The 27,378-nt window shown below is 49.2% G+C and overlaps 1 protein-coding gene across 4 annotated transcripts in view; it reads left to right on the forward strand.

Annotated features, from left to right (window-relative positions):
* Nucleotides 1-27,378, forward strand: part of RFX2 (regulatory factor X2) — a 46,063-nt gene that overhangs the window by 4,244 nt on the left and 14,441 nt on the right. For 2 of the 4 annotated variants that reach the window (XM_082206360.1, XM_082206361.1), the window contains exons 2-7: nucleotides 11,711-11,823; nucleotides 13,495-13,584; nucleotides 15,415-15,494; nucleotides 17,670-17,934; nucleotides 20,702-20,776; nucleotides 25,163-25,344. In XM_082206360.1, the coding sequence (XP_082062486.1) occupies nucleotides 11,719-11,823; nucleotides 13,495-13,584; nucleotides 15,415-15,494; nucleotides 17,670-17,934; nucleotides 20,702-20,776; nucleotides 25,163-25,344 (797 nt within the window). In that variant the 5' untranslated portion in view covers nucleotides 11,711-11,718. The remainder of the gene's footprint in view (nucleotides 1-11,710; nucleotides 11,824-13,494; nucleotides 13,585-15,414; nucleotides 15,495-17,669; nucleotides 17,935-20,701; nucleotides 20,777-25,162; nucleotides 25,345-27,378) is intronic. The other 2 variants (XM_082206363.1, XM_082206362.1) reach the window with 2 other exon arrangements.

The following is a 27,378-nucleotide window of genomic DNA, read 5'->3' on the forward strand; positions in this document are numbered from 1 at the left end:
AGCTTTTGTGTGCATGCACACTTCTTCAGATACACATGCATGCACACGAAAGCTCATACCAAGAACTAACTTAGTTGGCCTTTAAGGTGCTACTGGAAGGGATTTTTTTATTTTGACTATGGCAGACCAACACGGCTACCTATCTGTAACTCTCTCAAGTTTGCGACCCGAGTTTGGGAGAAGTTTTGGCGGGTGCCTCTCTTCCCCAGCCGCCCTGATCCTGCTTTCAGCGCGCGGCAACCGAAACCCCCACTGAACCAGGGGAGCCGGGGAAGGCTCAGAAACGGATTCGGAGCTGCTGAAAACATTTCCGCCCAGCCCGTCCCCCATCCTTTTTCTGGTGACATTTCTCTCTCTGCAAGGAAGGCGGTGGGGGCAGTTCCTCTGTGCGGTTTCCTGTGACGGTGGGGGCCAGCTTGCTGGTTTCGCGACGCTGGAGCGTGCGGGAAAGGAAGTCGGCGCCTTCTTCCTTGCCCTGGTGAAACGTTCTCCTGGGGGGCTTCCATTTGGACCCCAGGCTGTTAAAGAGCCTGCGGCCATGGTTTTCACATGGACCGAGCCAGTTTAAAGGAGTTCTAAGCTTGTGTGGCAGGCCTCTGTGCCATTACGGGGGGCCCTACTGATTTTCCAAGGATGTTAAAAGGTAAAGGGACCCCTGACCATTAGGTCCAGTCTGACCGATTCTGGGACTGCGGCACTCATCTCTCCGCAATTGCTAAGAGTCTCCCATCATCTGCTTGATTTTACATATCATTATTTACTAGGAATGGGACTTCCAAGAGCAGGGTGGGTAGGAAATTGATTCTGCTTGCATTTTATTAAGAAATGACCTAATTTACCTTGCGCTCCCTCCCGAAGCATCATCTTCCCAGACATTGTTTCCCCCCTTCAAAAACCTACAGTGGGATGGAGGGAAAGCGAGGGAAACATAGTTTGGATTTTGTTTTGGAGAGGAGCACGAATGAAAAGGAAAAGGGGGTTCGTTGTTCTCATCGTTCCTTTCCTCATCACGGATGAGGAACCGGTTACTCTCCAGGATTTCAACTTGCACCGGCCCTCACCTACACCTGGCGGCCCTGCCCTGTTTCATAGGGGCACCAAAGCACAGATCTATAAATGGGAAAGAAAAAATTGCCAGAGAAAACTGATCTCTGCCTTGGTGGGCCAGCTTGAAAAACCGGGAGCCTGCGAGTGCTCTTAGGATCGCAAGCGAACTTATGAAATGAGAGGAGCCTGCTAGCAGAGACCTTTGAATCCTGCGTGTGTGCAGTTTTCTTCACGGGGAGGGTTTCTGCACATGGCCCAGCGCACACCTGTCTTTAGGGTTTCTTTGCATGTGCAACATCCAAAAAACGCTGCTCTTTAGAAACAGGTTCCGGAGCAGTCTTGACTGCCTTTGCTCTTTCATATGATCTTGTAATTCTCATTTCATTCAGATTCGGGCTTTTTCAGTCCCCCCCCCGGCACTTGTGGAATGCCCTCCCCAGGGAGGCACACCCAGTTTCGTTGTCATCAGTTTTGAGGAACCAGGCGAAGACTATTTCCTTTATCTGGGCTTTTTGCTCCTTAATTTAAGCAAAATTCCACCTCTTTTCGTGGGATGGGATCTATTAAGTCCTGAATTTGTTTTTGTTTTTTCCTGTTTATCTGCATTTTTACATTGCTCCTGGATGTTCTTAATTGGTTTTAACGTAAGTTGCTTTGGGTAACTCTGTGAGGAAAGCGATTAAGAAATATAAACAGTGATAGTTAATCATATTGCTGATAAATTAAAGACCTAGTGTCCATTGTTTACACTTAAGCCACTTTCTTTCAATCTCCTCCTTCGTTTTCTTTCGCAATCTGTTCACCATATAAAGTTGGTATTCTTGCATGCCAGGCATGAGACGCCTGAAAACGTTGTTGATTATCTTGCCCTTCCTTCAAAAGAGCTCGAGGTGGTGGTGAGTGTAATGTTTGCCTCCCATTTTACCTGCACAACAACCGTGTGGTGTAGGTCATGCTGAGAGACTCAGCCCGTCTCAAGATCATGAGTAAGGGATATGAATTCTCTGTAAGGTTTTAGCCAAAAATTCTAACCCCCCCCCCAGGACACTGTACTTCATTCAGCCTGTGCCCTCAATGCTTGTTGTTGTTGTTGAGTTGTTTAGTTGTGTCTCACTCTCCGTGACCCCATGGACCAGAGCACGCCAGGCACTCCTGTCTTCCACTGCCTCCCGCAGTTTGGTCAAACTCATGTCGGTCGCTTCGAGAACACTGTTCCACCATCTCGTCCTCTGTCGTCCCCTTCTCCTTGCGCCCTCCATCTTTCCCAACATCAGGGTCTTTTCCAGGGAGTCTTCTCTTCTCATGAGGTGGCCAAAGTATTGGAGCCTCAGCTTCAGGATCTGTCCTTCCAGTGAGCACTCAGGGCTGATTTCCTTCGGAATGGAGAGGTTTGATCTTCTTGCAGTCCATGGGACTCTCAAGAGTCTCCTCCAGCACCAGAATTCAAAAGCATCAATTCTTCGGCGATCAGCCTTCTTTATGGTCCAGCTCTCACTTCCATACATCGCTACTGGGAAAACTATAGCTTTAACTATACGGACGTTTGTTGGCAAGATGATGTCTCTGCTTTTTATGATGCTGTCTAGGTTTGTCATCGCTTTTCTGCCAAGAAGCAGGTGTCTCTTAATTTCGTGGCTGCTGTCACCATCTGCAGTGATCATGGAGCCCAAGAAACTAAAATCTCTCACTGCCTCCATTTCTTCCCCTTCTATTTGCCAGGAGGTGATGGGACCAGTGGCCACGATCTTCGTTTTTTTGATGTTGAGCTTCAGACCGTATTTTGCGCTCTCCTCTTTCACCCTCAATAAAAGGTTCTTTAATTCCTCCTCACTTTTTGCCATCAAAGTTGAATCATCTGCATATCTGAGGTTGTTGAACTTTCTTCCAGCAATCTTAATCCTGGTTTGGGATTCATCCAGCCCAGCCTTTCGCATGATGAATTCTGCATATAAGTTAAATAAGCAGGGAGACAATATACAGCCTTGTCGTACTCCTTTCCCAATTTTGAACCAATTAGTTGTTCCACATCCAGTTCAAACTGTAGCTTCTTGTCCCACATAGAGATTTCTCAGGAGACAGATGATGTGATCAGGCACTCCCATTTCTTTAAGAACTTGCCATAGTTTGCTGCTTTCTATCTATCACAGTTATGCAACTGTCTGACAGCATTTCTTGACTACAGAAGGCTAGAAGATTCACATTGTAATGGGGCTCAAACATACTGTCATCAGTGGACTCCTAGATCCCCTCTGGGGGTTCCTAGATCCCCTGAATCTACTGTACTGACTTTTCAATTAGTAAAGCAGTCATAATTGTCGTTTTCAGTATCCCCCGTCTCCTTTCATTGTCTGAATATTAAAACAAAACAAAATTGTGTAAAGTGAATGGACTTGTAAGTCAAGGATGGGGATCCTGGTGCCCCCCCCCTTCATCGTGATATTGGACCCCCAACTCCCATCAGTCCCAGGTCAGGGATGGCAGGATTTGTGTTCCAGCAGCACCTCCATCCCTCCCCGAGTCCTTGACCTGGAGCTTGCTGACTGACGTGTGTTCACAATCTTTTAGGTCTCCGCCTTATTAAAAACAAAGCAAACACACTGTGCTCACTTTCTCAGTCGCCAAGCCCTGGCTTTGTGAGGTTCCATCCCTGCCTCTCTTGCAGTGCCTGGTCCAGCTCATGCCACTAAATTAGATGAATTACACAAAGCAAATGAAATACCGTTAAAATCCCTGAAACGAGAAGCAGTCGACGAGAAATACTATCTTATGGAATTAAACTAAATAACAAAAATCAAAAAGTTTAAGGGGGAAATCAGAAAAACCTAGAATTGAACAAAGCCTTAACGGCCTGCCGGCTACAAACCTCGTTTCACCGAACTATTTTTTGTTATTTAGTTTAAATCTATAATATTTCTAGTCGATTACCAGGGATTTTCACGGTATTTCATTTGTTTTGTGTAATTTCTCGGTTCCGCAACTGTCTTTTTTTCTACCAAATTAGATGAAGCTGGATCCAAAGGCCAGGGGTCCCTTTACCTTTTTCACCTAGGCATTGGAGTGCTTCCCAGAAGATCAGTGATCAGTCACATCCACAGCTTCCATTTAAAGCACGTGACTTCCATCCTGGGGGAACCATCATTTGGTAAAGGTGCTGGGAGTTGCAGCTCTGTAAGGAGCAAGCTACAGTTCCCAGGGTGCTTTCGAGCAGCTATGGCACTGAAATTTGTTGTCATGCATGGGGAATTTTGTGGGTGCTCCCAGGGCCCCAGGGAGTTGGCGCCTATGCTCTAAATGTATGGTGTGCCTGTTGTTTCAAAACTCACAAGGAAATGTGGATTTGGCTTGTGTCTTTCTGTGCATCTGATGTGTGGCAAACTCTCATTCCCACTGGGCGCACGCTTGAAGGGAATGGGTGGGGAACGTTTATGTGGATTGTGACGTGCAGTGATTTGTAGTTTTTGCTTTACACGGCACCCATCCTTGCTGTGTGGTGCTTTAATAACATAATAATAATAAATTATATTTATACCCCGCCCTCCCCAGCCAAGGCCGGGCTCAGGGCGGCTAACAAGCAATAATAAAAACAAGTTGAATGAATACAACTTAAAAACAAGATTAAAGTACAACATTAAAACATTGAAACATTAAAATGCAGCTTCATCACAGGAGGAGAAAGGGGGGGAGGAAATCAAATTGACTCCAAGCCAAAGGCCAGGCGGAACAACTTCTGCTTTGCAGAATACTGTAGAGCAAATCCCTGCCCCAAGGTGCTTCCAGTTAAAAATTTGGCATGGGGGAAGCAAAGGGAGGGAAGGGAAATGGGGACACAGGGAGATGGGGCGTTGTGTTTATTTTGGACACACGGGCTAAGCTATGACAATCGGGACTAAGGAAGGCATTTTTCCTCCTTGTGGTCTGTGCATGTGTGTTTGTGTGTGTGTGTGTTTTTTGCTTTGTATACAAAACTCACAGAAGTCGCAGACAGTTGCCGCTTTGCCAGCGCATCGTGGGTTGATACCAGAGATTTTCTCTGCCAGGAGTGGTGAGTCTCTGCAACTTTGAAACACGTCCTACGTGACGTGTCTCTTGGCTGCCGCTGAAGCGGCTTTTCTATATATATAATTAAATTTTCTGTTCTACAATTTAGAATATTCATTTAAACAACCTTAAAATATCAAAAACTTCCCTCCTTCTCTTTCCATGGTTCATTTTGCATAACATAAACCCCCGCAAATTTTATATAAACTAAACCATTCGGTATTCCATTACTGCATCCATCAAAACTTATTTACGCTGTTGAATTTATCATAAAGTTGCCAACGTTTTCAATTTCCCCCCTTAAACATATCCCAGTCTTCTTTAAATGTATGTTCTTCTTGTTCTCTTATTCTGTGCGTTACGTCCGCAAGCTGCGCATATTCCGTCTGTTGAAGCTGCCACTCTTCTTTGGTTGGGACCTCGCTTGTTTTCCATTTGGGGGCTAACGGAACACGGGCCGCAGTCGTGGCTTACATGCCGTATTTTTTGCTCTATAAGACTCACCTTTTCCCTCCTAAAAAGTAAGAGGAAATGTGTGAGCGTCTTATGGAGCGAATGCAGGCTGCGCAGCTATCCCAGAAGCCAGAACAGCAAGAGGGATCGCTGCTTTCACTGCGCAGCGATCCCTCTTGCTGTTCTGGCTTCTGAGATTCAGAATATTTTTTTTCTTGTTTTCCTACTCCAAAAACTAGGTGCCTCTTATGGTCTGGTTCGTCTTATGGAGTGAAAAATACGGTAAATATAACCTTTTCTGCCACCTGTGAAGCGGCCTTTGTAGAACCTGTCGCGATTCTCTGTGGTGCAAAAACTCCTTTAGAAACACCAGCTCCCCACTCGAGATGGAAACAACCAGTTTTCGGTTAGATGAAAACGTGAACTGTGCCCTAACCCATCCTTGCTTTACATACTTTTTCTCCCTTGGTGAAGGTGAAATGTGTCACAGGGCTTCAACGAGAGATGGTGGAGATTTCCTTTCCACCCCGGCAGCAGGCTCGCTCGAATCATCAAGGTTTTCGGCCGGGAGATGGGAGTGGGCGGCTTGCGTCTGGCTGTGGAAGGGCGGGTTCGGATTACATCCCCTGGCCTTCTCTCGCTCTTTGTATCCTCTCCTCGGTTTAGCCTCTAAGCACAGAGCCTCTGACGTAGGTTTGTGGGGGGCCCTTGCCTTGCCATCCCACCCAACTGTTGCTTGAGCTGGGATTTGAACGCAGGAGCGCCACTCCTCTTTCTGGAGTTGCCAGAAAGACTTGGACCTCTGCGAATCCCAAAGCAAACAAAGCGATCTGCCCCTCTCGGGTAATGAGAGATTAGATTTCTGCCGAATTCAGCAGGGGACACAGGTCTCGAACGTTTAGGCGCAAGTCGTCGTTTGGCATCCGTCTTCCTCGGGAGAGAACGGAGGAGCACGCTTTTGCGGGGGGTGAGGTCCAGCTGCTGGACAGCAGCAGTGTGCCTGCTGTGGCTGTCAAGACCGATGCAGGAGAGACATGTTTTGTTGCAGCCGGGGCAGACGAAGGCGCCCAGTTGTATGTTTTGAGGGGAAATTCATTTAAGAGACTTGAAGACATATCTAAAAGTCAGCTGTGTGGTGTTCATTAATGGAAATAATTTGCAACGTGTAAGGCAGGCTTGGAATGTACTTTGGAGGGGTGCAAAATGGGATGTGGTCCCATGTTAGACAGGGTTATACAGTGGTACCTCTGGTTAAGAACTTAATTCATTTCGGAGGTCCGTTCTTAACCTGAAACTGTTCTTAACCTGAAGCACCACTTTAGCTAACGGGGCCTCCTGCTGCTGCCGTGCCGCCGGAGCACGATTTCTGTTCTCATCCTGAAGCAAAGTTCTTAACCCGAGGCACTATTTCTGGGTTAGCGGAGTCTGTAACCTGAAGCGTATGTAACCTGAAGCGTATGTAACCCGAGGTACCACTGTACTGTAGCCCAGGCACAGCACCCGTGATCCTGTTGCGCTCCTCCCAGTTGTCAGAATCCCTGTTATGGGTCACTTCCACACCATATATGCGAAGCACACGACTTTCCCCAAAGAACCCTGGGAACGGTGGTTCATTAAATGTGCTGGGAAGTGCAGCTCTCTTGGAGCAAACTACAGTTCCCAGAATTCTCTGGGGGTAGCTGTGCTCTTTAAATGTGTGGTTGTGACCTTAATGCGTATGCACAGTTCTTTACCATCAGGGCTGGCATCTGTGGTGGGCCTGGCTGGGCAATTGTCGTGGCCCCACATCCCATCGTGATGAGACCCCACCCCCACCCCCTGCTTGCTGCAATTAAGGAGGTGGGCTTCCTCCTGGGGTGGGGGCATGGAAAATGTCCTCATAGAATTGTAGGGATCGCCCACTGCCATTCAAGAATCTCTTTGCCCAACGTGGGGCTTAAACCCACGACCCCGAGATCAAGAGTCCCATTCTCTGCCAACATATCTTAAAGGTAAAGGGACCCCTGACCATTAGGTTCAGTTGTGACCGACTCTGGGGTCGCGGCGCTCATCTCGCTTTAGTGGCCGAGGGAGCCGGCGTACAGTTTCCGGGTCATGTGGCCAGCATGACTAAGCCGCTTCTGGCGAACAAGAGCAGCGCACAGAAACGCCTGCTGGCCATATGACCCGGAAGCTGGACGCCAGTTCCCTCGGCCGATAAAGCGAGATGAGCACCACAACCCCAGAGTTGGTCACAACTGGACCTAATGGTCAGGGGTCCCTTTACCTTTACCTTATACTATAAATAATGATCACTGGATGTAACCACACGCCTCCCCCCTTGGTTTTTGTTCTGCACCGTTAAGTCTTTTTCCAGTGCCTCCTGCCCCAGCTCCCTGGTAGTTATGCTTCTTAGAAGAGGCTGCTTGTGAAATTCTTGCAGGTCGCTTCAGATTTGGTTTTTTTGGGGGAGGGGCTGGTAGATTTCGTGCATCGCAGCTGCCGTTCTTGCAGGTCAGGCCTGCCCATCTTTTCGCAGGGGTTTTCTCTGGGAAGATTCGGGCAGAGCGAAAGTTTTGTTTTGGAGCAGTTTTGAAACCGCCTCTGGAGGGGGGGGGGGACGACGACGAAAGCAGCGATCTCTCGTGGAAGGGCCTTAATCACCACCACCACCCCGGTGGCACCCAGGATTACGGGGGGGGGGGGGAGGAGGAGATTAACCCCCCCCATCCCTTGGAAAAACCACAACACGAGAACTTCTGCATTTGAAGATTCAACAATATTATCAATTTGAGCCAGCCGCCCGGGCACCGAGATAATCGCTCCCGAACTCCAGCCTCAAAGTCCTATCTGCTTTCCTCCAGTTTTAATCGTGGGGGTGTGTTGGGGGGGGGGTAGAGATAGAAGCACATGCAGATGTTCAATTAATGGAGCGCTGGCTGAGTTTGCAGCGGTCCCAGCATTGTTTATTGAGTAACAACGGTTGCCCCGGGCGACGCAGTCCACTCCCGTTTCCAGGGGCCGGTTGCCCGGCAACGGATAGAATGCTTCCCAAACTAAACAATGCCACCCCCCCCTCCTCACCACTAAAACACACTAAATATGTCAGGCTGATTTGTCAATCGTTCCAGGGCGGATGGCAGGGTAGGTGGAGGGGGGGGGGAAGAGGGTTGCAGAGAGAGGGAGAAGGAAAATAATCATTTCTTCTCTATAGTAGTTGAAATTAAGCTTCTTCTTTTTTTAATGCTGCTTTTTTTAATGTAGCAGATACAAGCCAAGCACCCCGCGAACCCGATCTTCCTTAGAAACCAGTGTCCAGGAAAGGAGGAGGAATTGGGGAGGGGGGCTGTTTAAAAGAAAAAACAGTTGCGTCCAACATTGGTCATACGCAAGAGTGGACCCGACAAAGTTGATGGGCAGGGCTGACCCCGGGGCAAATGACCAGAGGCAGCGTGGTGCATTGGTTTGAGCGATGGACTAGATCCTGGAGGGGGGGGGAGACCAGGGTTCGAATTCCCCCACTTGGCCACAAAGCTCACTGGGCCTGAACTTGGGGGGGGGCGGTCACTGCCTCCCTCAGCCTAACCTATCCTGCAGGGTGGTTGTGGGGCTTAAAGGAGGAGGCGGAGAAGCGTGCAAGCCACTTTTGGGCCCCTAAAATAAAATGATTTTTTTTCTGGGTCTGCTCTCAAGTGCAGGGTTTGCCTGTTCTTTCAGGAACAGCGGCAAAACGGGGCTCTTGGAGCCGGCAGCAGCAGCCGTTCTGCAAGGGGGCTTCTCCCTTCCTCCCTTCCACTGCCCCTTACTTGATTTCTTACTAAGTGAAAAGTGCTTTGCAAAGCCCCCTCTTTGGCGGCGGTTTGTGTGTATGAACGTGTGTGCCGGCGGGGGGAGCCTTTTGCTGAATGGAAAACAGAGGAAATGTTTTCGAGTTCCGCAACGAGACTTTAAAAGACACCTGCAACGTGACATCTTTTGGGATTGTAAAGAGTTGTGCTTTCATTGTCGTTATATGAGCCGGGCTTTATGCCTGACTTAGCAAAATCTTCACATGGCTCGCCATGGTAGCAGGGCTGTGAAGTGGCAGGCGGAGTTTGTGGAGGCTAGAAATAATAATAATGATCACAGTAACAATAATTGGCGTATTTATTTATTCAAAGCATTTCTGTCTTGTCCATCAGCCGCAGTGCTCCAGAGCATCTTACAAATGACAGTCCCTGCACCTGGTCTTTTAAAACCAAAACAAAGACACGACACAAAAGGAATGGTGGGCAGGGCAGAGGAAAACAACTCAACGGCAGCGCCAAATTGCTTACGATAAGCAGGTGGACTGGAAATGGGCTGCTCCCAGCTTGTTTTTAATTTAAAAAATAAAAATAAAGACTCGTTAGGCCCCAGAGAAATAGAGTTGTGTTCACACCCTTCATTTAAAGCTCACGTTTTCCTCCAAAGAATCCTGGGAGCCGGGAATTGCTGCTTTGCAAACTATAGTTCCCAGGATTCCTCTTTGAGAAAGCCATAAGCTGTAAAAGTATATGGTGTGAAAAGAAAGCTGTGTATCCGATCCTCCTTCACCTTTTTCCTCTGTTTCCCTCCCTTCTCTTTCTGCCTTTTCTTCTAAAAAACACGGAGCGATCCAAACCACCCTTGGGACCCACTGTTTGGTTCTGAAAATACCAGCGATCCGGGGGACAGGGGGAGAAGAGCCCGTTTTCTAAACGCTGTTTGGCTTCTCCAGGGTCACGGCACACGTTAACCCCAGAAATAGAACCCAGAAGTTGGTTCCTTGCTTCTCTGGCCCCCCTCCCCTCTTTCCAAATAGTTCCTTTTCCTGTTGCATGCTCTCTGCCTAGATACGGGTAAATAGAAACGGTTTCTAGGGACTCCATCTGTCCGGAGCGTCTGCCTAGTTTGCTTGCGAGTCAGAGTTTGCCCGTCAGTGACGCAAAAGGCGGTGTCTATTTGCGACTCTCTTTCCGTCAGCATTCCTGCATTATGGAAACCCACTTTAGTATAACTCCGTGGGATGGCTAAAAGAAAAAAATTGGGGGGGGGAGTGGTTACGTTTTGTTTTCGATTGGCAAGTGCTCCCGCGTGGCTTCAGTTAAGAGCAGAATTTCACTGCCGAATGAGGTCCATCTAATCCAGGAGTTAGCAGACGTTTTCAGCAGGGGGCCGGTCCACTGTCCCTCAGACCTTGTGGGGGGCCGGACTGTATTGGTTTTTTTTGGAGGGGGGAAATGAACGAATTCCTATGCCCCGCAAATAACCCAGAGATGCATTTTAAATAAAAGGACACATTCTACTCATGTGAAAACACGCTGATTCCCAGACCGTCCACAGGCCGGATCTAATAATAATAATAATAATAATAATAATAATAATAATAATAATAATTTATACCCCGTACATCTGGCTGAGTTTCCCCAGCCACTCTGGGCCGCTCCCAATCAAGTGTTAAAAACAGTACAGCGTTAAGTATTAAAAACTTCCCTGAACAGGGAAGTCACGCACCGTTAGTCATGCACCGTCCCAACGTCACCTTCCCGCCCGCTGTCAGATCGGAGGGCAGCGGCGCGCATGCTTTAAATGTCACAATGGTTTTGTGGCTCCCAGGTGTTTTTTTTTCCTTCGGAAACGGGTCCAAGTAGCTCTTTTTGTCTTAAAGGTTGCAGACGCCTGGCATAAGGCATCATCTTCTTTCGTGATTTCCCTGTCGTCAATTATCCTCTCTTCCATCACACATTTGTGTACATAGGCTTCTTTTCTGATCACGACATCATTTTTAAAATACCGTATTTTTCGCTCTATAACACGCACCCAACCATACCATAACACGCATGTAGTTTTTAGAGGAGGAAAATCCGTAGGCATGCCACCCGTAGGCATTCCCTCCATAACACGCACAGACATTTCCCTTTACTTTTTAGGAGGAAAAAAGTGAGTGTTATCGTGCAAAAAATACGGTAATTGCTGTTGTTTGCATATCTCGGTTTCCCGTCAGGGCGGAACTCGAACTCAAGATACTTGCGGCCGAACTTCCCCTTGTTGTGCCGAATGTAATAACGCAAATAGAAATCGCTTGCCGCGGCCACCGGCCCACCGAGAAACCAGCATGCACCCTTAGCTTCTGCCGTTAATTAAAAACTGTGTCTTTGTTCCCTCCCCAACCCCATCATCCTCTCTCCCCTAGAGCCAGGCATGCAGGAGTCCGAGGGCAGCTCAGATTCCACGACTCCCGTGGCGCTGCGAACGTCGGCATCGGTCCAGGCCCCTGTGGTCCAGCCGGTGCCAGCATCCCAGCAGGTAACCCCGTCCATCCGCTCTCCTCTCCCAAGCGATGCTTTCTTGCTTCCTTCAACTCCGAGCCTTTGGGCAGGGAGAGGGCGGTCTTATCTGCTTGCTGCCTCCCACCACCACCAAGCTAGTATCAGGAATGGGCACCGCAGGGCATCTGTTGAGGTCCACAGTTCCCTATGCAGTCTGTCTCTTGTCTGTTCACCTGTCCCTCATTGTTCGCAAACCTCACGAACCGTCTGTACCAGGGCTAATAATAAACAATATTTTTTTATTTATACCCCACCCTTCCCGGTTGTCAGGGCGGCTGACAACAAATTTAAAACACTTAATTGATGCAACAAAAAAACCAGCATAAAATACAGTATAAAATGTGAATTCAGAATTCAAAATTCAATTTAGGGGGGAAATCCATCCAACAAACATTAGATGATCACCAGGGCTAGCTGGCTAAATTAGTCCTATTTGGGCCAGCGAGGAGACCGGGGGAGAATGAGCTGTGGGATACCAGAGCGGGTAATCTTCATAAAAAGGGAAGGAAGGGGAATAAAAGATCAGGCTGAATTCTAATTAAAGGCCAGGTGGAATAGCTCTGTCTTACAGGCCGGTGGAAGGAAGTTAAATCCTGCAAGGCCCTGGTCTCATGGGACAGAGCTTCCACCAGGTCGGAGCCATCACTGAGAAGGGTAGTCAACCTTTTTATACCTACCGCCCACTAATGCATCTTTCTTGATGGTGAAAGTTCCTTACCGCCCTCCAGTGCTCGATGGAAGGAGGATTCAGCTTGTGCCGTAGAACCCCACAGTGCCCACCTAGAATCCTGAAACGCCCACTAGTGGGTGTTAGGGACCAGGTTGACAACCCGTGGTCTATATGGATGGGGCAAGTTGTAGGGCCTGCAGCAGGCGGGACAAAGGGTGGAGGAGAAATTAGATTCATGTTCACATTCAAAGGCAAGCCTATTGAATTTGCACTCCCTGGAAGAAACACGCAAACTGAAACACAGCCATCCTTCGAAATTTGCAGTGACGGTGGAACCTTGGTTCTGGAATGGCTCAGTTTCCGAAAAAATCTGCTCCCGAACGCCGAAAACCTGGAATTAGTGTTCCGTTTTTCGGAAGCCGAAGGTCCGATGCGGCTGTCGGCTATTGTCTTGTGGCATCCGAAAACACCAAAATAGTTTTCTCGTGGCATGGCTGTACCTCCGATGTGCAGTGGCTCTACATGGCATGAAATGAGTTTGCAAACCACGGTTTAATGTGCTTTCTCATTTGGCAAGCCACGGTTATAACCCTGACTCTGCTTCCAGAGGCCCCTGTCTTATAGAAATGGGAGTGGGGAGTGGGTGGGAAACAGCAATTTCTAAACCATGGCCTGGCTTTTATGTATGAAAGCACAAGCGATGGTTTCAAAACCATAGTTTGCTGGTGATGTCCGGAAAGAACCAGGGTTTCGTGTGTATTCTTCAGTATTTGCCAAGTGTTCAGCGGCAGCCTCTGTTGGACACAGCGAGCCGCTTGCAGGCTGTTTTAATTTTTGGCTTATTGCTAGATTCCGATGTGTTTCCTGGTAGGGTTTATATGCGTGTTGAACACTGCCTCGAGGGATGTTAGCAGAGAGGTGCTTTTGTAAATGTAAAGGCATCAGAAAGGGTGATTCCGTGTTTGTTTCGTCTTCCAGAGGGTTTTGGTGCAAGCGACAGGCTCCACTCCGAAAGGGGCGCAAATGCAGCAGCTGTCCGTCCCCAGAGTCCAGCAAGTTCCACAGCAGGTAATGTCCGTTTTGCAACAGAGATCAGGTTGCTCCCAGACTTCAGCTGAACCCTGTGCTGGCTTCAGAAAAAAAAGTCAAACGGAAAAGAATAGACCATATTGCACCATCAGATGTCTTAGTAAAAGGTAAAGGGACCCCTGACCATTAGGTCCAGTCGTGACCAACTCAGGGGTTGCGGTGCTCATCTCGCTTTATTGGCCGAGGGAGCCGGCATACAGCTTCCGGGTCATGTGGCCAGCAGGACTAAACCGCTTCTGGCGAACCAGAGCAGTGCACGGAAACGCCATTTACCTTCCCGCCGGAGTGGTACCTATTTATCTACTTGCACTTTGACGTGCTTTCGAACTGCTAGGTTGGCAGGAGCAGGGACCGAGCAACGGGAGCTCGCCCCGTTGCGGGGATTCGAACCGCCGACCTTCTCATCAGCAAGTCCTGGGCTCTGTGGTATTGGATGCCACAGGAAGTGTAAAACCTATCCGGCTCTTTTGCACAGTGGGTCAGCAATATCGGTCTCTTAACTACCGTATTTTTCGCCCCATAGGACGCACTTTTCCCCCTCCAAAAATGAAGGGGAAATGTGTGTGCGTCCTATGGGGCGAATGCAAGCTTTGCGCACCGACCCCTCTCGCTCTCCAGGCTTCAGGAAGCTATCCGCAAGCCTGGTGGGAGTTCCCGCAGGCTCACAAGGCTTGCGGGTAGCAGCCTGCAGCCCCGGCGAGTGTCCGCAAGCCTTGCGCGCCTGGCAGGAGGTCCTGCCGGGCATGCGAGGCTTGGGGCGGCAGCCTGCAGCCCGAAGCACGCGGAGCCCTCCAGAGGATGCCCCGTGCTTCGGGCAGGTGTGCGCAAGGCTTGGGGCGGCAGCCGCGGCGGGGGGGGGTGTAATTTTTTTTTTATTCATTCCCCCCCCCAAAAAAACGAGCTGCGTCCTATGGGCCGGTGCGCCCTATGAAAATGAAAATAAAATTATTTGAATTCTTAAAAATAAAATGCAAAGTGGTATAATCTTATTTGCACAGCTCACAAACCGACAGCAAAGCCACTTGAACAGGAGAAGTCCCAGAGCAGTCATTAAAACTCTTGCAAACTGTGTAGAACTGTTGATTTGCAGCCGGGATTTGGTAATTCTTCTGTGTTCATTTATTTATCTTGAGTGTATAGACTGCCCGTCAACTTAAAACCTCTGGGCAATTTGCAAGCTTGATAAAAATACAAAATGCAGTCCCGGTTGTTGTTTTTTTTAAACCCCCCTGCCCCGTGTTAACCAACCATGAGCAATATTTATTTATTTAAAACAATACGTCACTGTGCATGCACGTACACGAATCTAAAATCCATCGATAAACACAGCAGCATCAAAATTGATTTTGAAGCCAGCAAAAAGGGGGAAATGAACTCTGTGTAAGAATTTGAAAGGGGGGGAGGGAGCACCAGAAAGATAGTGCCTGTTGCCAGTTGCAAGGAACAAGGGAAGCAAAAACACAATGAGGAATTGTTTTTCTTCTGCGTTCTGAAAGTCCGATGTTTGGATTTCATTTTTCATTTCACTTTTAATTTGCATGCTGCCTCACTTCCATACATTCACATTGCATAGAATTGTTAAAAGATTCCCCCTGGCCCCTAAACTCCTCTTCCACCTTCCCAGTTGCTTTGCTGGTCTTAGAAATGTGTTGTGGGAGAGGCTTTTGCTCAGCTGGGGTGCAGGGACACGAGACTGTTTTCCCCTCCTTTGCGCCTCCCAGCCCAGGGAGCTGGAGGGATGCTGATTCTGTTGTAGAGACGCAGTGGCAAGATTTCATGGCTGCTCCCATCTCTGTGCCTTTCTCTTAGGTGCAAACGGTACAGCATGTCTATCCGGCTCAAGTCCAGTACGTCGAAGGAGGAGAAGCTGTCTATACCAATGGGACCATGTAAGTATCCCGTCCCTCCCTTCCCATCCCAGTTACCGTATTGGCCTGAATATAAGCCTCACTCCCCCCCCCCCCAATTCCGACCGTGGAAAGTTAAATGGCGGCTTAAATTCGCGACCTTACAAAAACTGGCTTTTACGATATCGCTGCCGGAACAGATGTACGGTAAGACGGAACGGGTGTGAGTGCCTTGGGATTTTAAGGGAGCGGCTTATATTCAGCTTTTTTCTCCCCTCCCCCCCGAATTTTAAAGGTGCGGCTTATATTCAGGCCAATACGGTATTTGTGTGTTTAGATTCGAACACACAACCTGTCCCCCCCTTCATCCAGGTGAATACTGGGGCAATGTACCATACCTATAGCATGTCTGATCGCCTTTCCTCCTCTGCCTCTGCCCCTGCCCCCCCCCCAGGAGCTCAGGATAGCTTTTTAGTTTAGAGAGAAGGCGATTAAGAGGACACACAATCACTGTGTATAAAATAATGAATGCCGGGCTGGGGGGGGGGGGAGTGGACAGAGGAATGCTTTTTCACCCTTTTTTTCTGAGGTGGTGGGAACATGCAGCGGATCTGAATGCCGTAAAAATTCAGGGCAGATAAAATTCGGGCCGCAGTTGTAGCATACATAAATAACCTTTTTTGACACCTGGGAATTTCAATCTGAATTATCCCTAACAGAAAGGACTCGGGGGGGGTACATTTAAACATTTTTTTCAATTCATTATAGATCATTTCCCAGGGCAATATCTGGTTTTCAACTTTGTGATATTCTCACCAGCTTAACATCACAATATACCAATATGTCACAATGTCTGGAACAAGGATGAAGCCTCATGCCCCCCCCCCCCCCGTATCGTGATTTTTGCATAGCACACACAAACACACACCCTGATTTGCAATATATGGCCAAGTCAAAAATTATGGAAGCAAGATCACAATAGGGACTTTGCATGATATATTGAGATATTGAATAGTCCCCAGCAGAAAGGACTCTGGTTTTGGGGGGAAAGTACTTTCAAACCCCTTTCCCCCCCAGGTTTTTTTTATTGATTTTCCAAATTTATAACAACTATAACACACAAAGAAAAAAGAAAAACATTACAATACTAAAAAGGAATAACAAAAACAAACATATAAACACCTATTACTTTAAGTCCTATTTTAATTTATATTGTTAACTGACTTCCTCTATTCCCCCCTTACTGAGTTTCAATGAATCACCTTGTAACAGCTCTCCAATATCCTGTTTCTAATCAAATTAACTCCATCAATTTACTATCTTCATTCTCTTTTCGTTATTACTGAATCCATAATATTTACAGTTAATTCTTACTATAATCCTGGGCCTATATGATACTTTCAAGTGATTCTGCTTATCTTATGATACAATATTTAGCTAAATAGTCTTTATATTATTATTATTATTATTATTATTATTAATTTATTTATTTATACCCCACCCATCTGGCTGAGTTTCCCCAGCCACTCTGGGCAGCTTCCAATCAAGTATTAAAAACAATAGAACGTTAAATATTAAAAACTTCCCTGAACAGGGCTGCCTTCAGATGTCTTTTAAAGAGAAGATAGCTGCTTATTTCCTTCACATCTGATGGGAGGGCGTTCCACAGGGTGGGCGCCACCACCGAGAAGGCCCTCTGCCTGGTTCCCTGTAACTTTGCTTCTCGCAGTGAGGGAGCCGCCAGAAGGCCCTCGGAGCTGGACCTCAGTGTCCGGGCAGAACGATGGAGGTGGAGATGCTCCTTCAGGTCTACTGGGCCGTTTAGGGCTTTAAAGGTCAGCACCAACACTTCGAATTGTGCTCGGAAACGTACTGGGAGCCAATGCAGATCTCTCAGAACCGGTGTTATGTGGTCTTGGCGGCCACTCCCAGTCCCCAGTCTAGCTGCTGCATTCTGGATTAATTGCAGTTTCCGGGTCACCTTCAAAGGTAGCCCCACGTAGAGCGCATTGCAGTAGTCCAAGCGGGAGATAACCAGAGCATGCACCACTCTGGCGAGACAGTCCGCGGGCAGTTTCTTCCAGTCTTCTTGATAGTCCTTTCAAACCCTTAGGTCTTCACGGAGCCTCTCGGAAGGCCCTCCTGCCTGACTGCATGTGTTCGTAACTAAACCCCTTGTCTCCTTGTCTCCTGTCTCTTCCCCCCACCCCAACCCAGACGTGCCGCTTATTCCTACAACACGGAAGCTCAGATCTACGCCCCCAGCAGCGCCTCCTCCTACTTCGAAGCGCAGGGAGGCAGCTCTCAGGTGAGCACGGGGCGCTCGTCCCCCACCGCCATCCCCTCGCACGGCATGGTGGGCCTCGCGATGGACATCGGGGGAAGCCAGATCGTGTCCAGCTCGGGAGCCTACCTCATCCACAGCGGCATGGAGAGCGCCAGGCACGCCCTCTCGCACACTTCGCGCTCCTCCCCAGCCACGGTACGTCGGGGCTTGCCGCCACCGCCTCCCTGAAGTCACACTGAGGTGCATTCTGGGAAGGGGGTGTGTGTTTCAGGTACCTGCAAGGGAAGGCGGCGGTGGTTGTTGGACATTGGGACTGGCAGGGCAGAAGCCGTAGGCAGAGCCAGAGTCGGTGGCAGGTGGAGTCAACCCAGTCTAGGGCAGGGGTCAGCAACCTTTTTCAGCCGGTCCACCGTCCCTCAGACCATGTGGTGGGCCGGACCATACAGTGGTACCTCAGCTTACATACGCTTCAGGTTACCTATGCTTCTGGTTACAGACTCTGCTAACCCAGAAATAGTGACAGATAGGTAGCCGTGTTGGTCTGCCATAGTCAAAATAAAAAAAAATCCCTTCCAGTAGCACCTTAAAGACCAACTAAGTTAGTTCTTGGTATGAGCTTTCGTGTGCATGCACACTTCTTCAGATACCAGAAATAGTGCTTCAGGTAAAGAACATTGCTTCAGAAATTGTGCTCCGGCAGTGCAGCAGGAGGCCCCATTAGCTAAAGTGGTGCTTCAGGTTAAGAACAGTTTCAGCTTAAGTACGGACCTCCGGAACGAATTAAGTACTTAACCCAAGGTACCACTGTATTTTGGAAAAAAAATATGAATGAATTGCTACGCCCCACAAATAACCCAGAGATGCATTTTAAATAAAAGCACGCATTCTACTCATGTAAAAACATGCTGATTCCCAGACCGTCCGTGGGCTGGATTGAGAAGGCGATTTGGGCCGCATCCGGCTCCCGGGCCTTAGTTTGCCTACCCCTGGTCTAGGGTTCTTCCCCATCTGTGTCACTGCTGAGTAATAGGAGGGCAGGGATGTGGGTGGCGCTGTGGTCTAAACCACTCTTGGGCTTGCCGATCAGAAGGTCAGTGGACAAACACCGGCTTCCTCGGCCTAAACTCAAGATGAGCTCCACAACCCCATAATCACCTTTGACTGGACTTAACCGTCCAGGGTTCCTTTGTCTTTTACTTTACACTCATCTCAGACTCATCTGTCTGCTACCAGCTAGTGTAGACACGGATGGCACTGTGGTCTAAACCACTGAGCCTCTTGGGCTTGCCAATCAGAAGGTCAGCGCTTCGAATCCCTGCAACGGGGTGAGGTCCCATTGCTCCATCCCAGCTCCTGCCCACCTAGCAGTTCGAAAGCACCTCAAAGTGCAAGTAGATAAAGAGGTACCACTCTGGTGGGAAGGTAAACGGTGTTTCCGTGCGCTGCTCTGTTTCGCCAGAAGCGGTTTAGTCATGCTGGCCACATGACTCGAAAAAACTGTCTGTGGACAAGCGCCAGCTCCCTCGGCCTATAGAGCGAGATGAGCGTGCAACCCCAGAGTCGTCCACGACTGGACCTAACGGTCAGGGGGTACCTTTACCTTTATGCCCGGATCTGGACTCTGTACTTCTGTAAATAGCATTAGCTTTTTCTGCCGCTGCATCACATGGTTTAAGTTGGGGCCGGTGCCCCATTTACGTAGTGGATCAGCGTCCACTGGGAGTAGGAAGTACAGAAGTTGAGCATCTCTGCTGCAGTAGATAAATGGACATTTGGGACTCAGGTGTGTGTGTTGGGGTAGGCCTAAAAGCAACTCTCCTGTCTCGCATGGGGTACTGCCAAACTTTGCATTTACATCCGGTGCATTGAGCCTTTTATATACCTCCCCTCAAGACGGGAGAAATAAAAGGCTTTAAAGCTGTGCAGATTGGACTCATAGCTGTCAACTCACAGATTTGAAAATAAGGGACCAGCAGCCTCGAAAATAAGGGATCAGCAGCCAAAATAAGGGATTTTAGTGAACCAGCAGCCAAGCGGTGGTTCCCACAGCGCAGCAACCCGGCAAAGGGGATGCAGCACGGGAAACCACCGTCACCTCTCCGCTGGGAAGCGCTGAGCAAAGGCGAGTCCCCAGGCAATGCGGCCGATTGGATCGGCATAAGCCATGCAAGCTCCACCCCCCCAGTCGTTCTTAGGCTCCTTATTGGGGGAGCAACGCAACCAAGCAACCCAGTTGGAGCCTCCCTCCTCCCCGGCCGGCAGGGAGGGAGGGAGAGGAGCTGCTTCCTTTGAAACCCGGGAAATTTAAGGGACATCATCAATAAGGGACAGCAGCGGGATACGGCGCTGGGATAAGGGACTTTCCCGCCAAATAAGGGACAGTTGACAGCTATGATCGGACTGCTTTGAGGAAAAGTTGAAGGAGCTGAGCAATACTGAAGAAGAGAAGACTTAAGGGGGGGTGATGGCAGATTCCTTTTTCGTGTGAAAAAGGGCAGAGACGGAAAGACTGATATCCAATGCCAGTTTTAGATGAACCCATTGAAATGGATGAGCATGGCCAATTTGGGCCCATTAATTCCACTGGGTCCGAGTAAACCCTTTCTGCTTTCAACCCCCAAGTCACCACTGCCTTCCTGTTTAGATATGTGACTTCTAAATCAATGATAAACACCCGATAAACCTATATTTGCAGCGCAAGGGGCTGCTTCTTTCTCTTTCTCACCCCCTCCCCCCAAAATAATACCACCCGCACCATGTGGCTTCTTTTGCATGCCTTCCACCCCCCCCCCAGTGTAACATTTGTGCTTTCCTGCGCCTGATCCCACACCCCACTTCACCTGTTTGAGGGAAGGGCTTCACAGTGGCTCAGGCGGGTCTCCCCCCCCCCCGGCTGTTTGCCAAATGTCTGATTTCCCTTCTTTTCTCTCTCTCTTTGGCCTCGCTGCCGCCCCTTTTCCAGCTTGAAATGGCGATTGAAAACCTCCAAAAAAATGAAGGCATAACGTCGCACAAAAGCAGCTTGCTGAACAGCCATGTAAGTTTGCCTCCCACCTGCCTGGCTCCTCCGTAGACAACCCACCCCCCTGCCCCGGCGCCCTGTTTCCCAGCTTCTGTGCGCTTTTCAGAATCCCATTGACTGCAGCGAAGCACGAGCCGAGCATCTTGCGGCACTTGAAAAGCAAGCGCGTACCTCCCCCACCGCCGGTTGCCGGGAGCAAACCTCAGCCCTGCAAACGATTCATTAAATCCGTGGTTCTCAATTAGCGAAGTACTGCGGACCCCGCTCTTTTCCAGAAGCTAAGCCGTGCGCCCCCCTGCTTTTGAAAACGTTGACGTTTCTAGGGTAGTTTTTGTTCCGCGGATGGTGCAACGGACCCCCTGGCATCCACAGATCCACCAACTACTGTATTTTTCGCTCTATAAGATCACAAGACGCACCTAGTTTTTGGAGGAAAACAAGGAAAAAAATATTCTGAATCTCAGAAGCCAGAACAGCAAGAGGGATCTCTGCGCAGTGAAAGCAGCAATCCCTCTTGCTGTTCTGGCTTCTGGGATAGCTGCGCAGCCTGCATTCGCTCCATAAGACGCACACACATTTCCCCTTTTTAGGAGGGGAAAAGTGCGTCTAATAGAGCAAAAAATACGGTAAATGTGCTCCCCGGTTTTGAGCTTGTGAGGCGCACACATCACAAGGCAAGGCAGCAGAGACAGATAGGTCAGAAAGGACCACGCCATCTGCTGGGAAACTTCCCCATTCCTGAAATGCAATATAGGAAAATTGTACCTAATCAGATCCATCTACCTTGTCTGCACTGACTGGCAGCCGCTCTGCAGGGTTAATAATAATAATAATAATAATAATAATAATAATAATAATAATTTATTATTTATACTGCACCCATCTGGTTGGGTTTCCCCAGCCACTCTGGGCGGCTTCCAACAAAACACTAAAATACAATAACCTATTAAACATTTCCCCTAAACAGGGATGCCTTTAGATGTCTTCTAAAAGTTTGGTACTTACTTTCCTCTTTGACATCTGGTGGGAGGGCGTTCCACAGGGCGGGTGCCACCACCGAGAAGGCCCTCTGCCTGGTTCCCTGTAGCTTTGCTTCTCGCAGCGAGGGAACCGCCAGAAGGCCCTTGGCGCTGGACCTCAGTTTCGGGCAGAGCGGGTCATACAATCGTAGAATTGTAGAGATGCCAAGGATCTTCCATGTGTGAACTTGGCCACTGAGCTGCAGTTTCCCCCCTATAAACCAAGCCCCCTGTTTTAGCCCCTGTGCTTCCGAACGAAGGACTGATTTGAAAGGAAATGGTGGGACGCTACCGTGGACAAGCCAGGCTGTGGAATCATTTAGTTCAGTGTTTCCCGCACTGGCTGGCAGGGGCTCTCCGGGGTTCCATGTAGGGGTCTCCCTCTCAACCCTACTGGGGATCCTAAAGGTTGAAATCTGGGACCTTCTGCATGTGTGATGGCAGGCCGCCTAAGACACAGCAATGGCCAAGCTGCCCATTGACGCCCACAAACATTAAGCTTGTGTGGCATATTAACTGCTTTGTATGTGCTGCTGGGTACAATCACTTGTACCAGGGGCGCTGGTGGCGCTGGGGTCTAAACCACTGCGCCTCTTGGGCTTGCCAATCAGAAGGTCGGCGGTTCGAATCCCCGCGACGGGGTGAGCTCCCGTTGCTCTGTCCAAGCTCCTGCCAACCTAGCAGTTCGAAAGCACGCCAGGGCAAGTAGATAAATAGGTACCACTCCGGCGGGAAGGTAAACGGCGTCTCCATGCACTCTGGACAATCACAGTGTTCCATTGTGCCAGAAGCGGTTTAGTCCTGCTGGCCACATGACCCGGAAAGCTGTCTGTGGACAAATGCCGGTTCCCTTGGTCTGTAAGCGAGATGAGCGCCGCCTTTGACTGGACTTAACCGTCCAGGAGTCTTTTACCTTTACCTTTTAAAAAAATTACTTGTACCCCGCCCACCTGAGAGGGTTGCCCCAGCACCTTTGGGCGGCTTCCAACATAATAAAAACACAGCAAATAATAATAATATTCTTATTTATTCCCCAGCCACTCTGGGCGGCTTCCAACATAATAGAAAAACAGCAAATATAAAACATTTAAAACTGCCTGGCTGCCTTCAGTTGTCTCCGGAAAGTCGCGCAGTTGTTTATCTCCTTTGACATCTGACGGGAGGGCGTTCCACAGGGCAGGCGCCACCACCGAGAAGGCCCTCTGCCTGGTTCCCTGCAACCTCACTTCCCGCAGGGAGGGAACCACCAGAAGGCCCTCAGAGCTGAACGATGGGGGTGGAGACGCTCCTTCAAGGATACTGGGCCGAGGCTGTTTATGGATTTGAAAGGTCAGCACCAACACTTTGAATTGTGCTCCGAAACGTACTGGGAGCCAGTGTAGGTCTTTCAGGACCAGTGATATATGGTCTCAGCAGCCACTCCCAATCCCCAGTCTACCTGCCACATTCTGGATTAGGTGTAGCTTCCGAGTCACCTTCAAAGCTTTGCTTCTGGTCCACTGCTCCTTCCAGAAATTCCCCCCTTATCCGCAGCCTTCCCCGTCTTCCGTCGCAGCAGAACGTCCTCTGCTTGGCTCCTCTTTCTCTCCTGTCCTGAAGTGGTGCCCCTTCTTGCTACCTGCCAAGTTAACTGCATGCTCCTTCGCCCTTCACAGAGTTCTTGGTAGCTTCTCTCAGTTGTCGGGTTCAGGGGAGGAAGAGCAGGGAGCAGCGCAACAGTTGCGGGGCAGGAAAGAGCTGCGGCGTACGGAGGAAGGGAGATGAAGATCTGGGCTGCCAGGCCAAAAAGAGTTCCCCAACCCCAGCCTAACATGCTATAGGACGGCTTCGGACAGACCTAAGTTCAGAGTCTGCTCGATAACACACACGCTGCAATACAGTGGTGCCTCGCAAGACGAAAAGAAACCGTTCTGTGATTCTCTTTGTCTAGCGGTTTTTTCGTCTTGCGAAGCAAGCCCATTGACGGATTAGCGGATTTGCGCTATTAGCGGCTTATCTGCTGATCGGATCAGCTGATAAGCGGCTTAGCGGCTTAGAAAACGGGCGGGGGGGGAGGGAAAAAACCCAGCAGGAACTCGCAAGACATTGTCGTCTTGCGAAGCAAGCCCATAGGAAATTCGTTTTGCGAAGCACCTCCAAAACGGAAAACTCGTCTAGCGAGTTTTCCGTCTTGCGAGGCATTCGTCTTGCGGGGCACCACTGTATAGGAATTGAGCGGTATTGGCTTAGGCATTGGTCCTAACTACTAACCGGCTAGAAGCCGGAAGGGTTAATCACCAGGGGGAGGAGTCCTGCTGAGGCACGTCAACTAGGCCTTCCCCCGGGGTCACCGCTCGGGGGCGTGCCCTGGGCCCATACCTCCCTAGGCTTAGGACAAGGCCACGCCCCCGGAATCCTTTACCGGACTACCCTTTGGTTTGGGGGAAGGTGATGGCGCTACCTCCCCCCCCCCATCGTCTGCATAACAATAGGACAGTACCCCTACCAATGCCTAACTGCTGCAGCAGCGGAGTAAAAGAGGCAGGTTTAAATAGCTGAGGCCCCGCCCCCGGAGCCAGCCGATTGGCTGGCCCGGGGTATGACACGGGCGGGGATTCCCTTAGGTATCACGGGGGCTGTAGCCAGCCCCCACGAATGCGGGGAAGGGGCGTGACGCCCGCAACCCCACCTCCTATGTTTATTGCGGAAGCGGCTTTCCCACAACAAATTCAGGTTTCGTCCCTTGCAACAACAGAAAAAATGGGCCTACCCAACCATTTTGGGGACCTGCGATCAGGCCGTAGTAGAATTTATTTTATTGCATGAAATTTCTTCAGCGATCCCTCGTAGCCGAGTAAGATTGCCTTCCCTAAACACAGTTTTAACAGTGAGTCCGTAAGTGACTGTGGAGGCCAATTCTGGATCCCCACGTCCTTCCACAGTGGGAATATAAGTTTCCGGGCGGGAGCTGATCACGGTGTGGATTTGCCAAGTGTGCCTTCCTCCTAGCACGTTTCTCCCTTGCGTCCTGAGTTCGAGTGTCTTCAAGGCCCATGACACCTTTGGCAAAGGCTGTTCTCCAGCATGAAATTTATACACCCCTCAAAGCGGTTTGCAAAAGACGACCGCTGCCTTTTGCACGTTTGCTTGGTGGTAGGGGGAGAGGTTCATAGAATCGAATCATAGATTTGTAGAGCTGGAAGGACCCCTGTGGATCATCTATCCCCACCCCCTGCAACGCAGGAATATTATCTGCCCCATACAGGGATCGAACCCACAACGTTTGGTTCCAGTTGCGTCCTCTGTGGGAGCTGTGCGCGTGCGAACGAGCGGGACCCAGCATGCAAAACCCTCTTAAATTCTCTCTTCCCCCTTCTCTCCCTTTAAAAAATGAAACCTGCAGCTTCAGTGGCTGCTGGACAACTACGAGACGGCCGAAGGGGTCAGCCTGCCCCGCAGCTCTCTCTATAACCATTACCTGCGCCACTGCCAAGAGCACAAGCTGGACCCCGTGAACGCCGCGTCCTTCGGGAAGCTGATCCGCTCCGTCTTCATGGGACTGAGGACCCGTCGGCTTGGCACAAGGTTTGCAGGGCAGGTGGGGTTGCGGCAGAGCGGACTTAAGAGGCCTCTGCAGGGAAAACTTACGGAATACAGTGGTGCCTCGCAAGACGAAATTAATTCGTTCCGCCAGCTTTTTCGTCTAGCGAATTTTTCGTCTTGCGAAGCACAGTGTCGGAAATGTTTTGGAAAAGCTTCAAAAATCACCAAAAACCTCAAAAAGGGCTACCACCCCGCGTTCTATGAGTTGCTCCTCGAAGTCAAGTCGCAACTGTATTAACGGTGTTAAGAAAAAGGAAACAAACTTGCAAGACGTTTTCGTCTTGCGAAGCAAGCCCATAGGGAAATTCGTCTTGCGAAGCAGCTCAAAAACCGCAAAACCCTTTCGTCTAGCGAGTTTTTCGTCTTGCGAGGCATTCGTCTTGCGGGGCACCACTGTATCTGAAAAGTATATGTGATGTTCAAACAACGCTAGTGGGGTTTCAAGAAGCACTGTGAAATTGGAGATATATTGTTAAAAAGAAAGAGTTAGGGGAAGGGAAGACTAACAGCAATATTAAACATAAGAAATGTGTAATTGAGAGATAAATGTGGATGATTGTCAGAGAAGCTGAAGGAAGTCCTAAATGAGATAAATTTGTGAAAATTTGGATTAAAAAAATTGTATATTTGTGTTGAAAATTAATTAAAAAATTATTCAAAAAAAAAGAGAGGCCTCTGCAAACACCGGGCCCAATCTCCCTTCAAAACCCTGAGGACTGGAAACTTAGCTTTATTTCCAGGGACTGCAGCTCAGCACTGGAGGGCATACTCTCCAAGCCTGTGCAACCACCATTGTCTCTAGACAGGGCCGCAAAAGACCCCATGAGAGCTGCAAAAAGGCAGTATTTGCAGTGCCCAGCTTGATGGACCCAATTATCTGACTTGGCGTAAGGCTACTACCAGCGTTCTTATTGTAGCCTTATTAGACTTTACCGATTGGTGGGCTCTGCGTTGCTCCCGGACGGGAGGAAGGAAGTCGAATGACACCGAGGGTTCGTTCAGAGAAGGAGTTCTTTATTTCTGCTCTCCGGAGCAGCAGAAAGGCACTTGCGTGGTCAGTTCTCAGCAAGTCCAAAGAAATGAGAAATTTCATGCAGTATATATATTCTCCAGGCACCCTCTGCCCCCTTCCCCAGGAGTGCAGACACGTAAGCTTATACACGTAAGTTGACATCACAGATGTTCCTGCTCCGGTGCTCTTAACCATAAAAGAGTTTTCCTTCCTGTACTTCTGACCATATAAGGGTATTCCTGTTCCGGCACTCTTACTTTGGGGTAAGAAGGTCACCAACTCCTGGCGCTGTTCCTGGACTAGGTCTGTGGTCAGGATGTAAGATAAGGCCCAGGTGTGTCATCCCTGTTCCACTTTGGAACGGACAAGGCCATCTGTCATTACCGGCCTTCATGGACTGATAAGGGAGAGAGCTTTGAGCACTTGTTTATACAGCTGGGTTTTGGCTCAAGAGCTCAAGTTAAAGCATTATAGAAATGTTCCCTTGGAAAAGGAAATAAAAGTGGATTTTGGGTCCCGTTTCAAACTGACTGGACAGAAACCTATTCCTTCATTATTTAAAGCCAGCCCTTTGTTTTTTGAGCCTGAGGACTAGAATCCTGCTTGGGTGGGGAGGGTTAAGGAAGGACAATTGCTAATAATAATAATAATAATAATAATAATAATAATAATAATAATAATTTGTTATTTATACACCACCCATCTGGCTGAGTTTCCCCAGCCACTCTGGGTGGCTCCCAACAGAATATTACTACTAATAATAATAATAATAAAGTGATAAAACATCAAACGTTAAAAGCTTCCCTTAACAGGGCTGCCTTCAGATGTCTTCTAAAAGTCAGATAGTTGTTTATTTCCTTGACATCTGGTGGGAGGGCGTTCCACAGGGAGGGCGCCACCACCGAGAAGGCCCTCTGCCTGGTTCCCTGTAACCTCACTTCTCGCAGGGAGGGAACCTCCAGAAGGCCCTCAGAGCTGGACCTCAGTGATTGATGGGGGTGGAG

This window comes from Podarcis vaucheri (genome assembly GCF_965113315.1).
Source record: "Podarcis vaucheri genome assembly, chromosome: 18".
NCBI lineage: Eukaryota > Metazoa > Chordata > Lepidosauria > Squamata > Lacertidae > Podarcis > Podarcis vaucheri.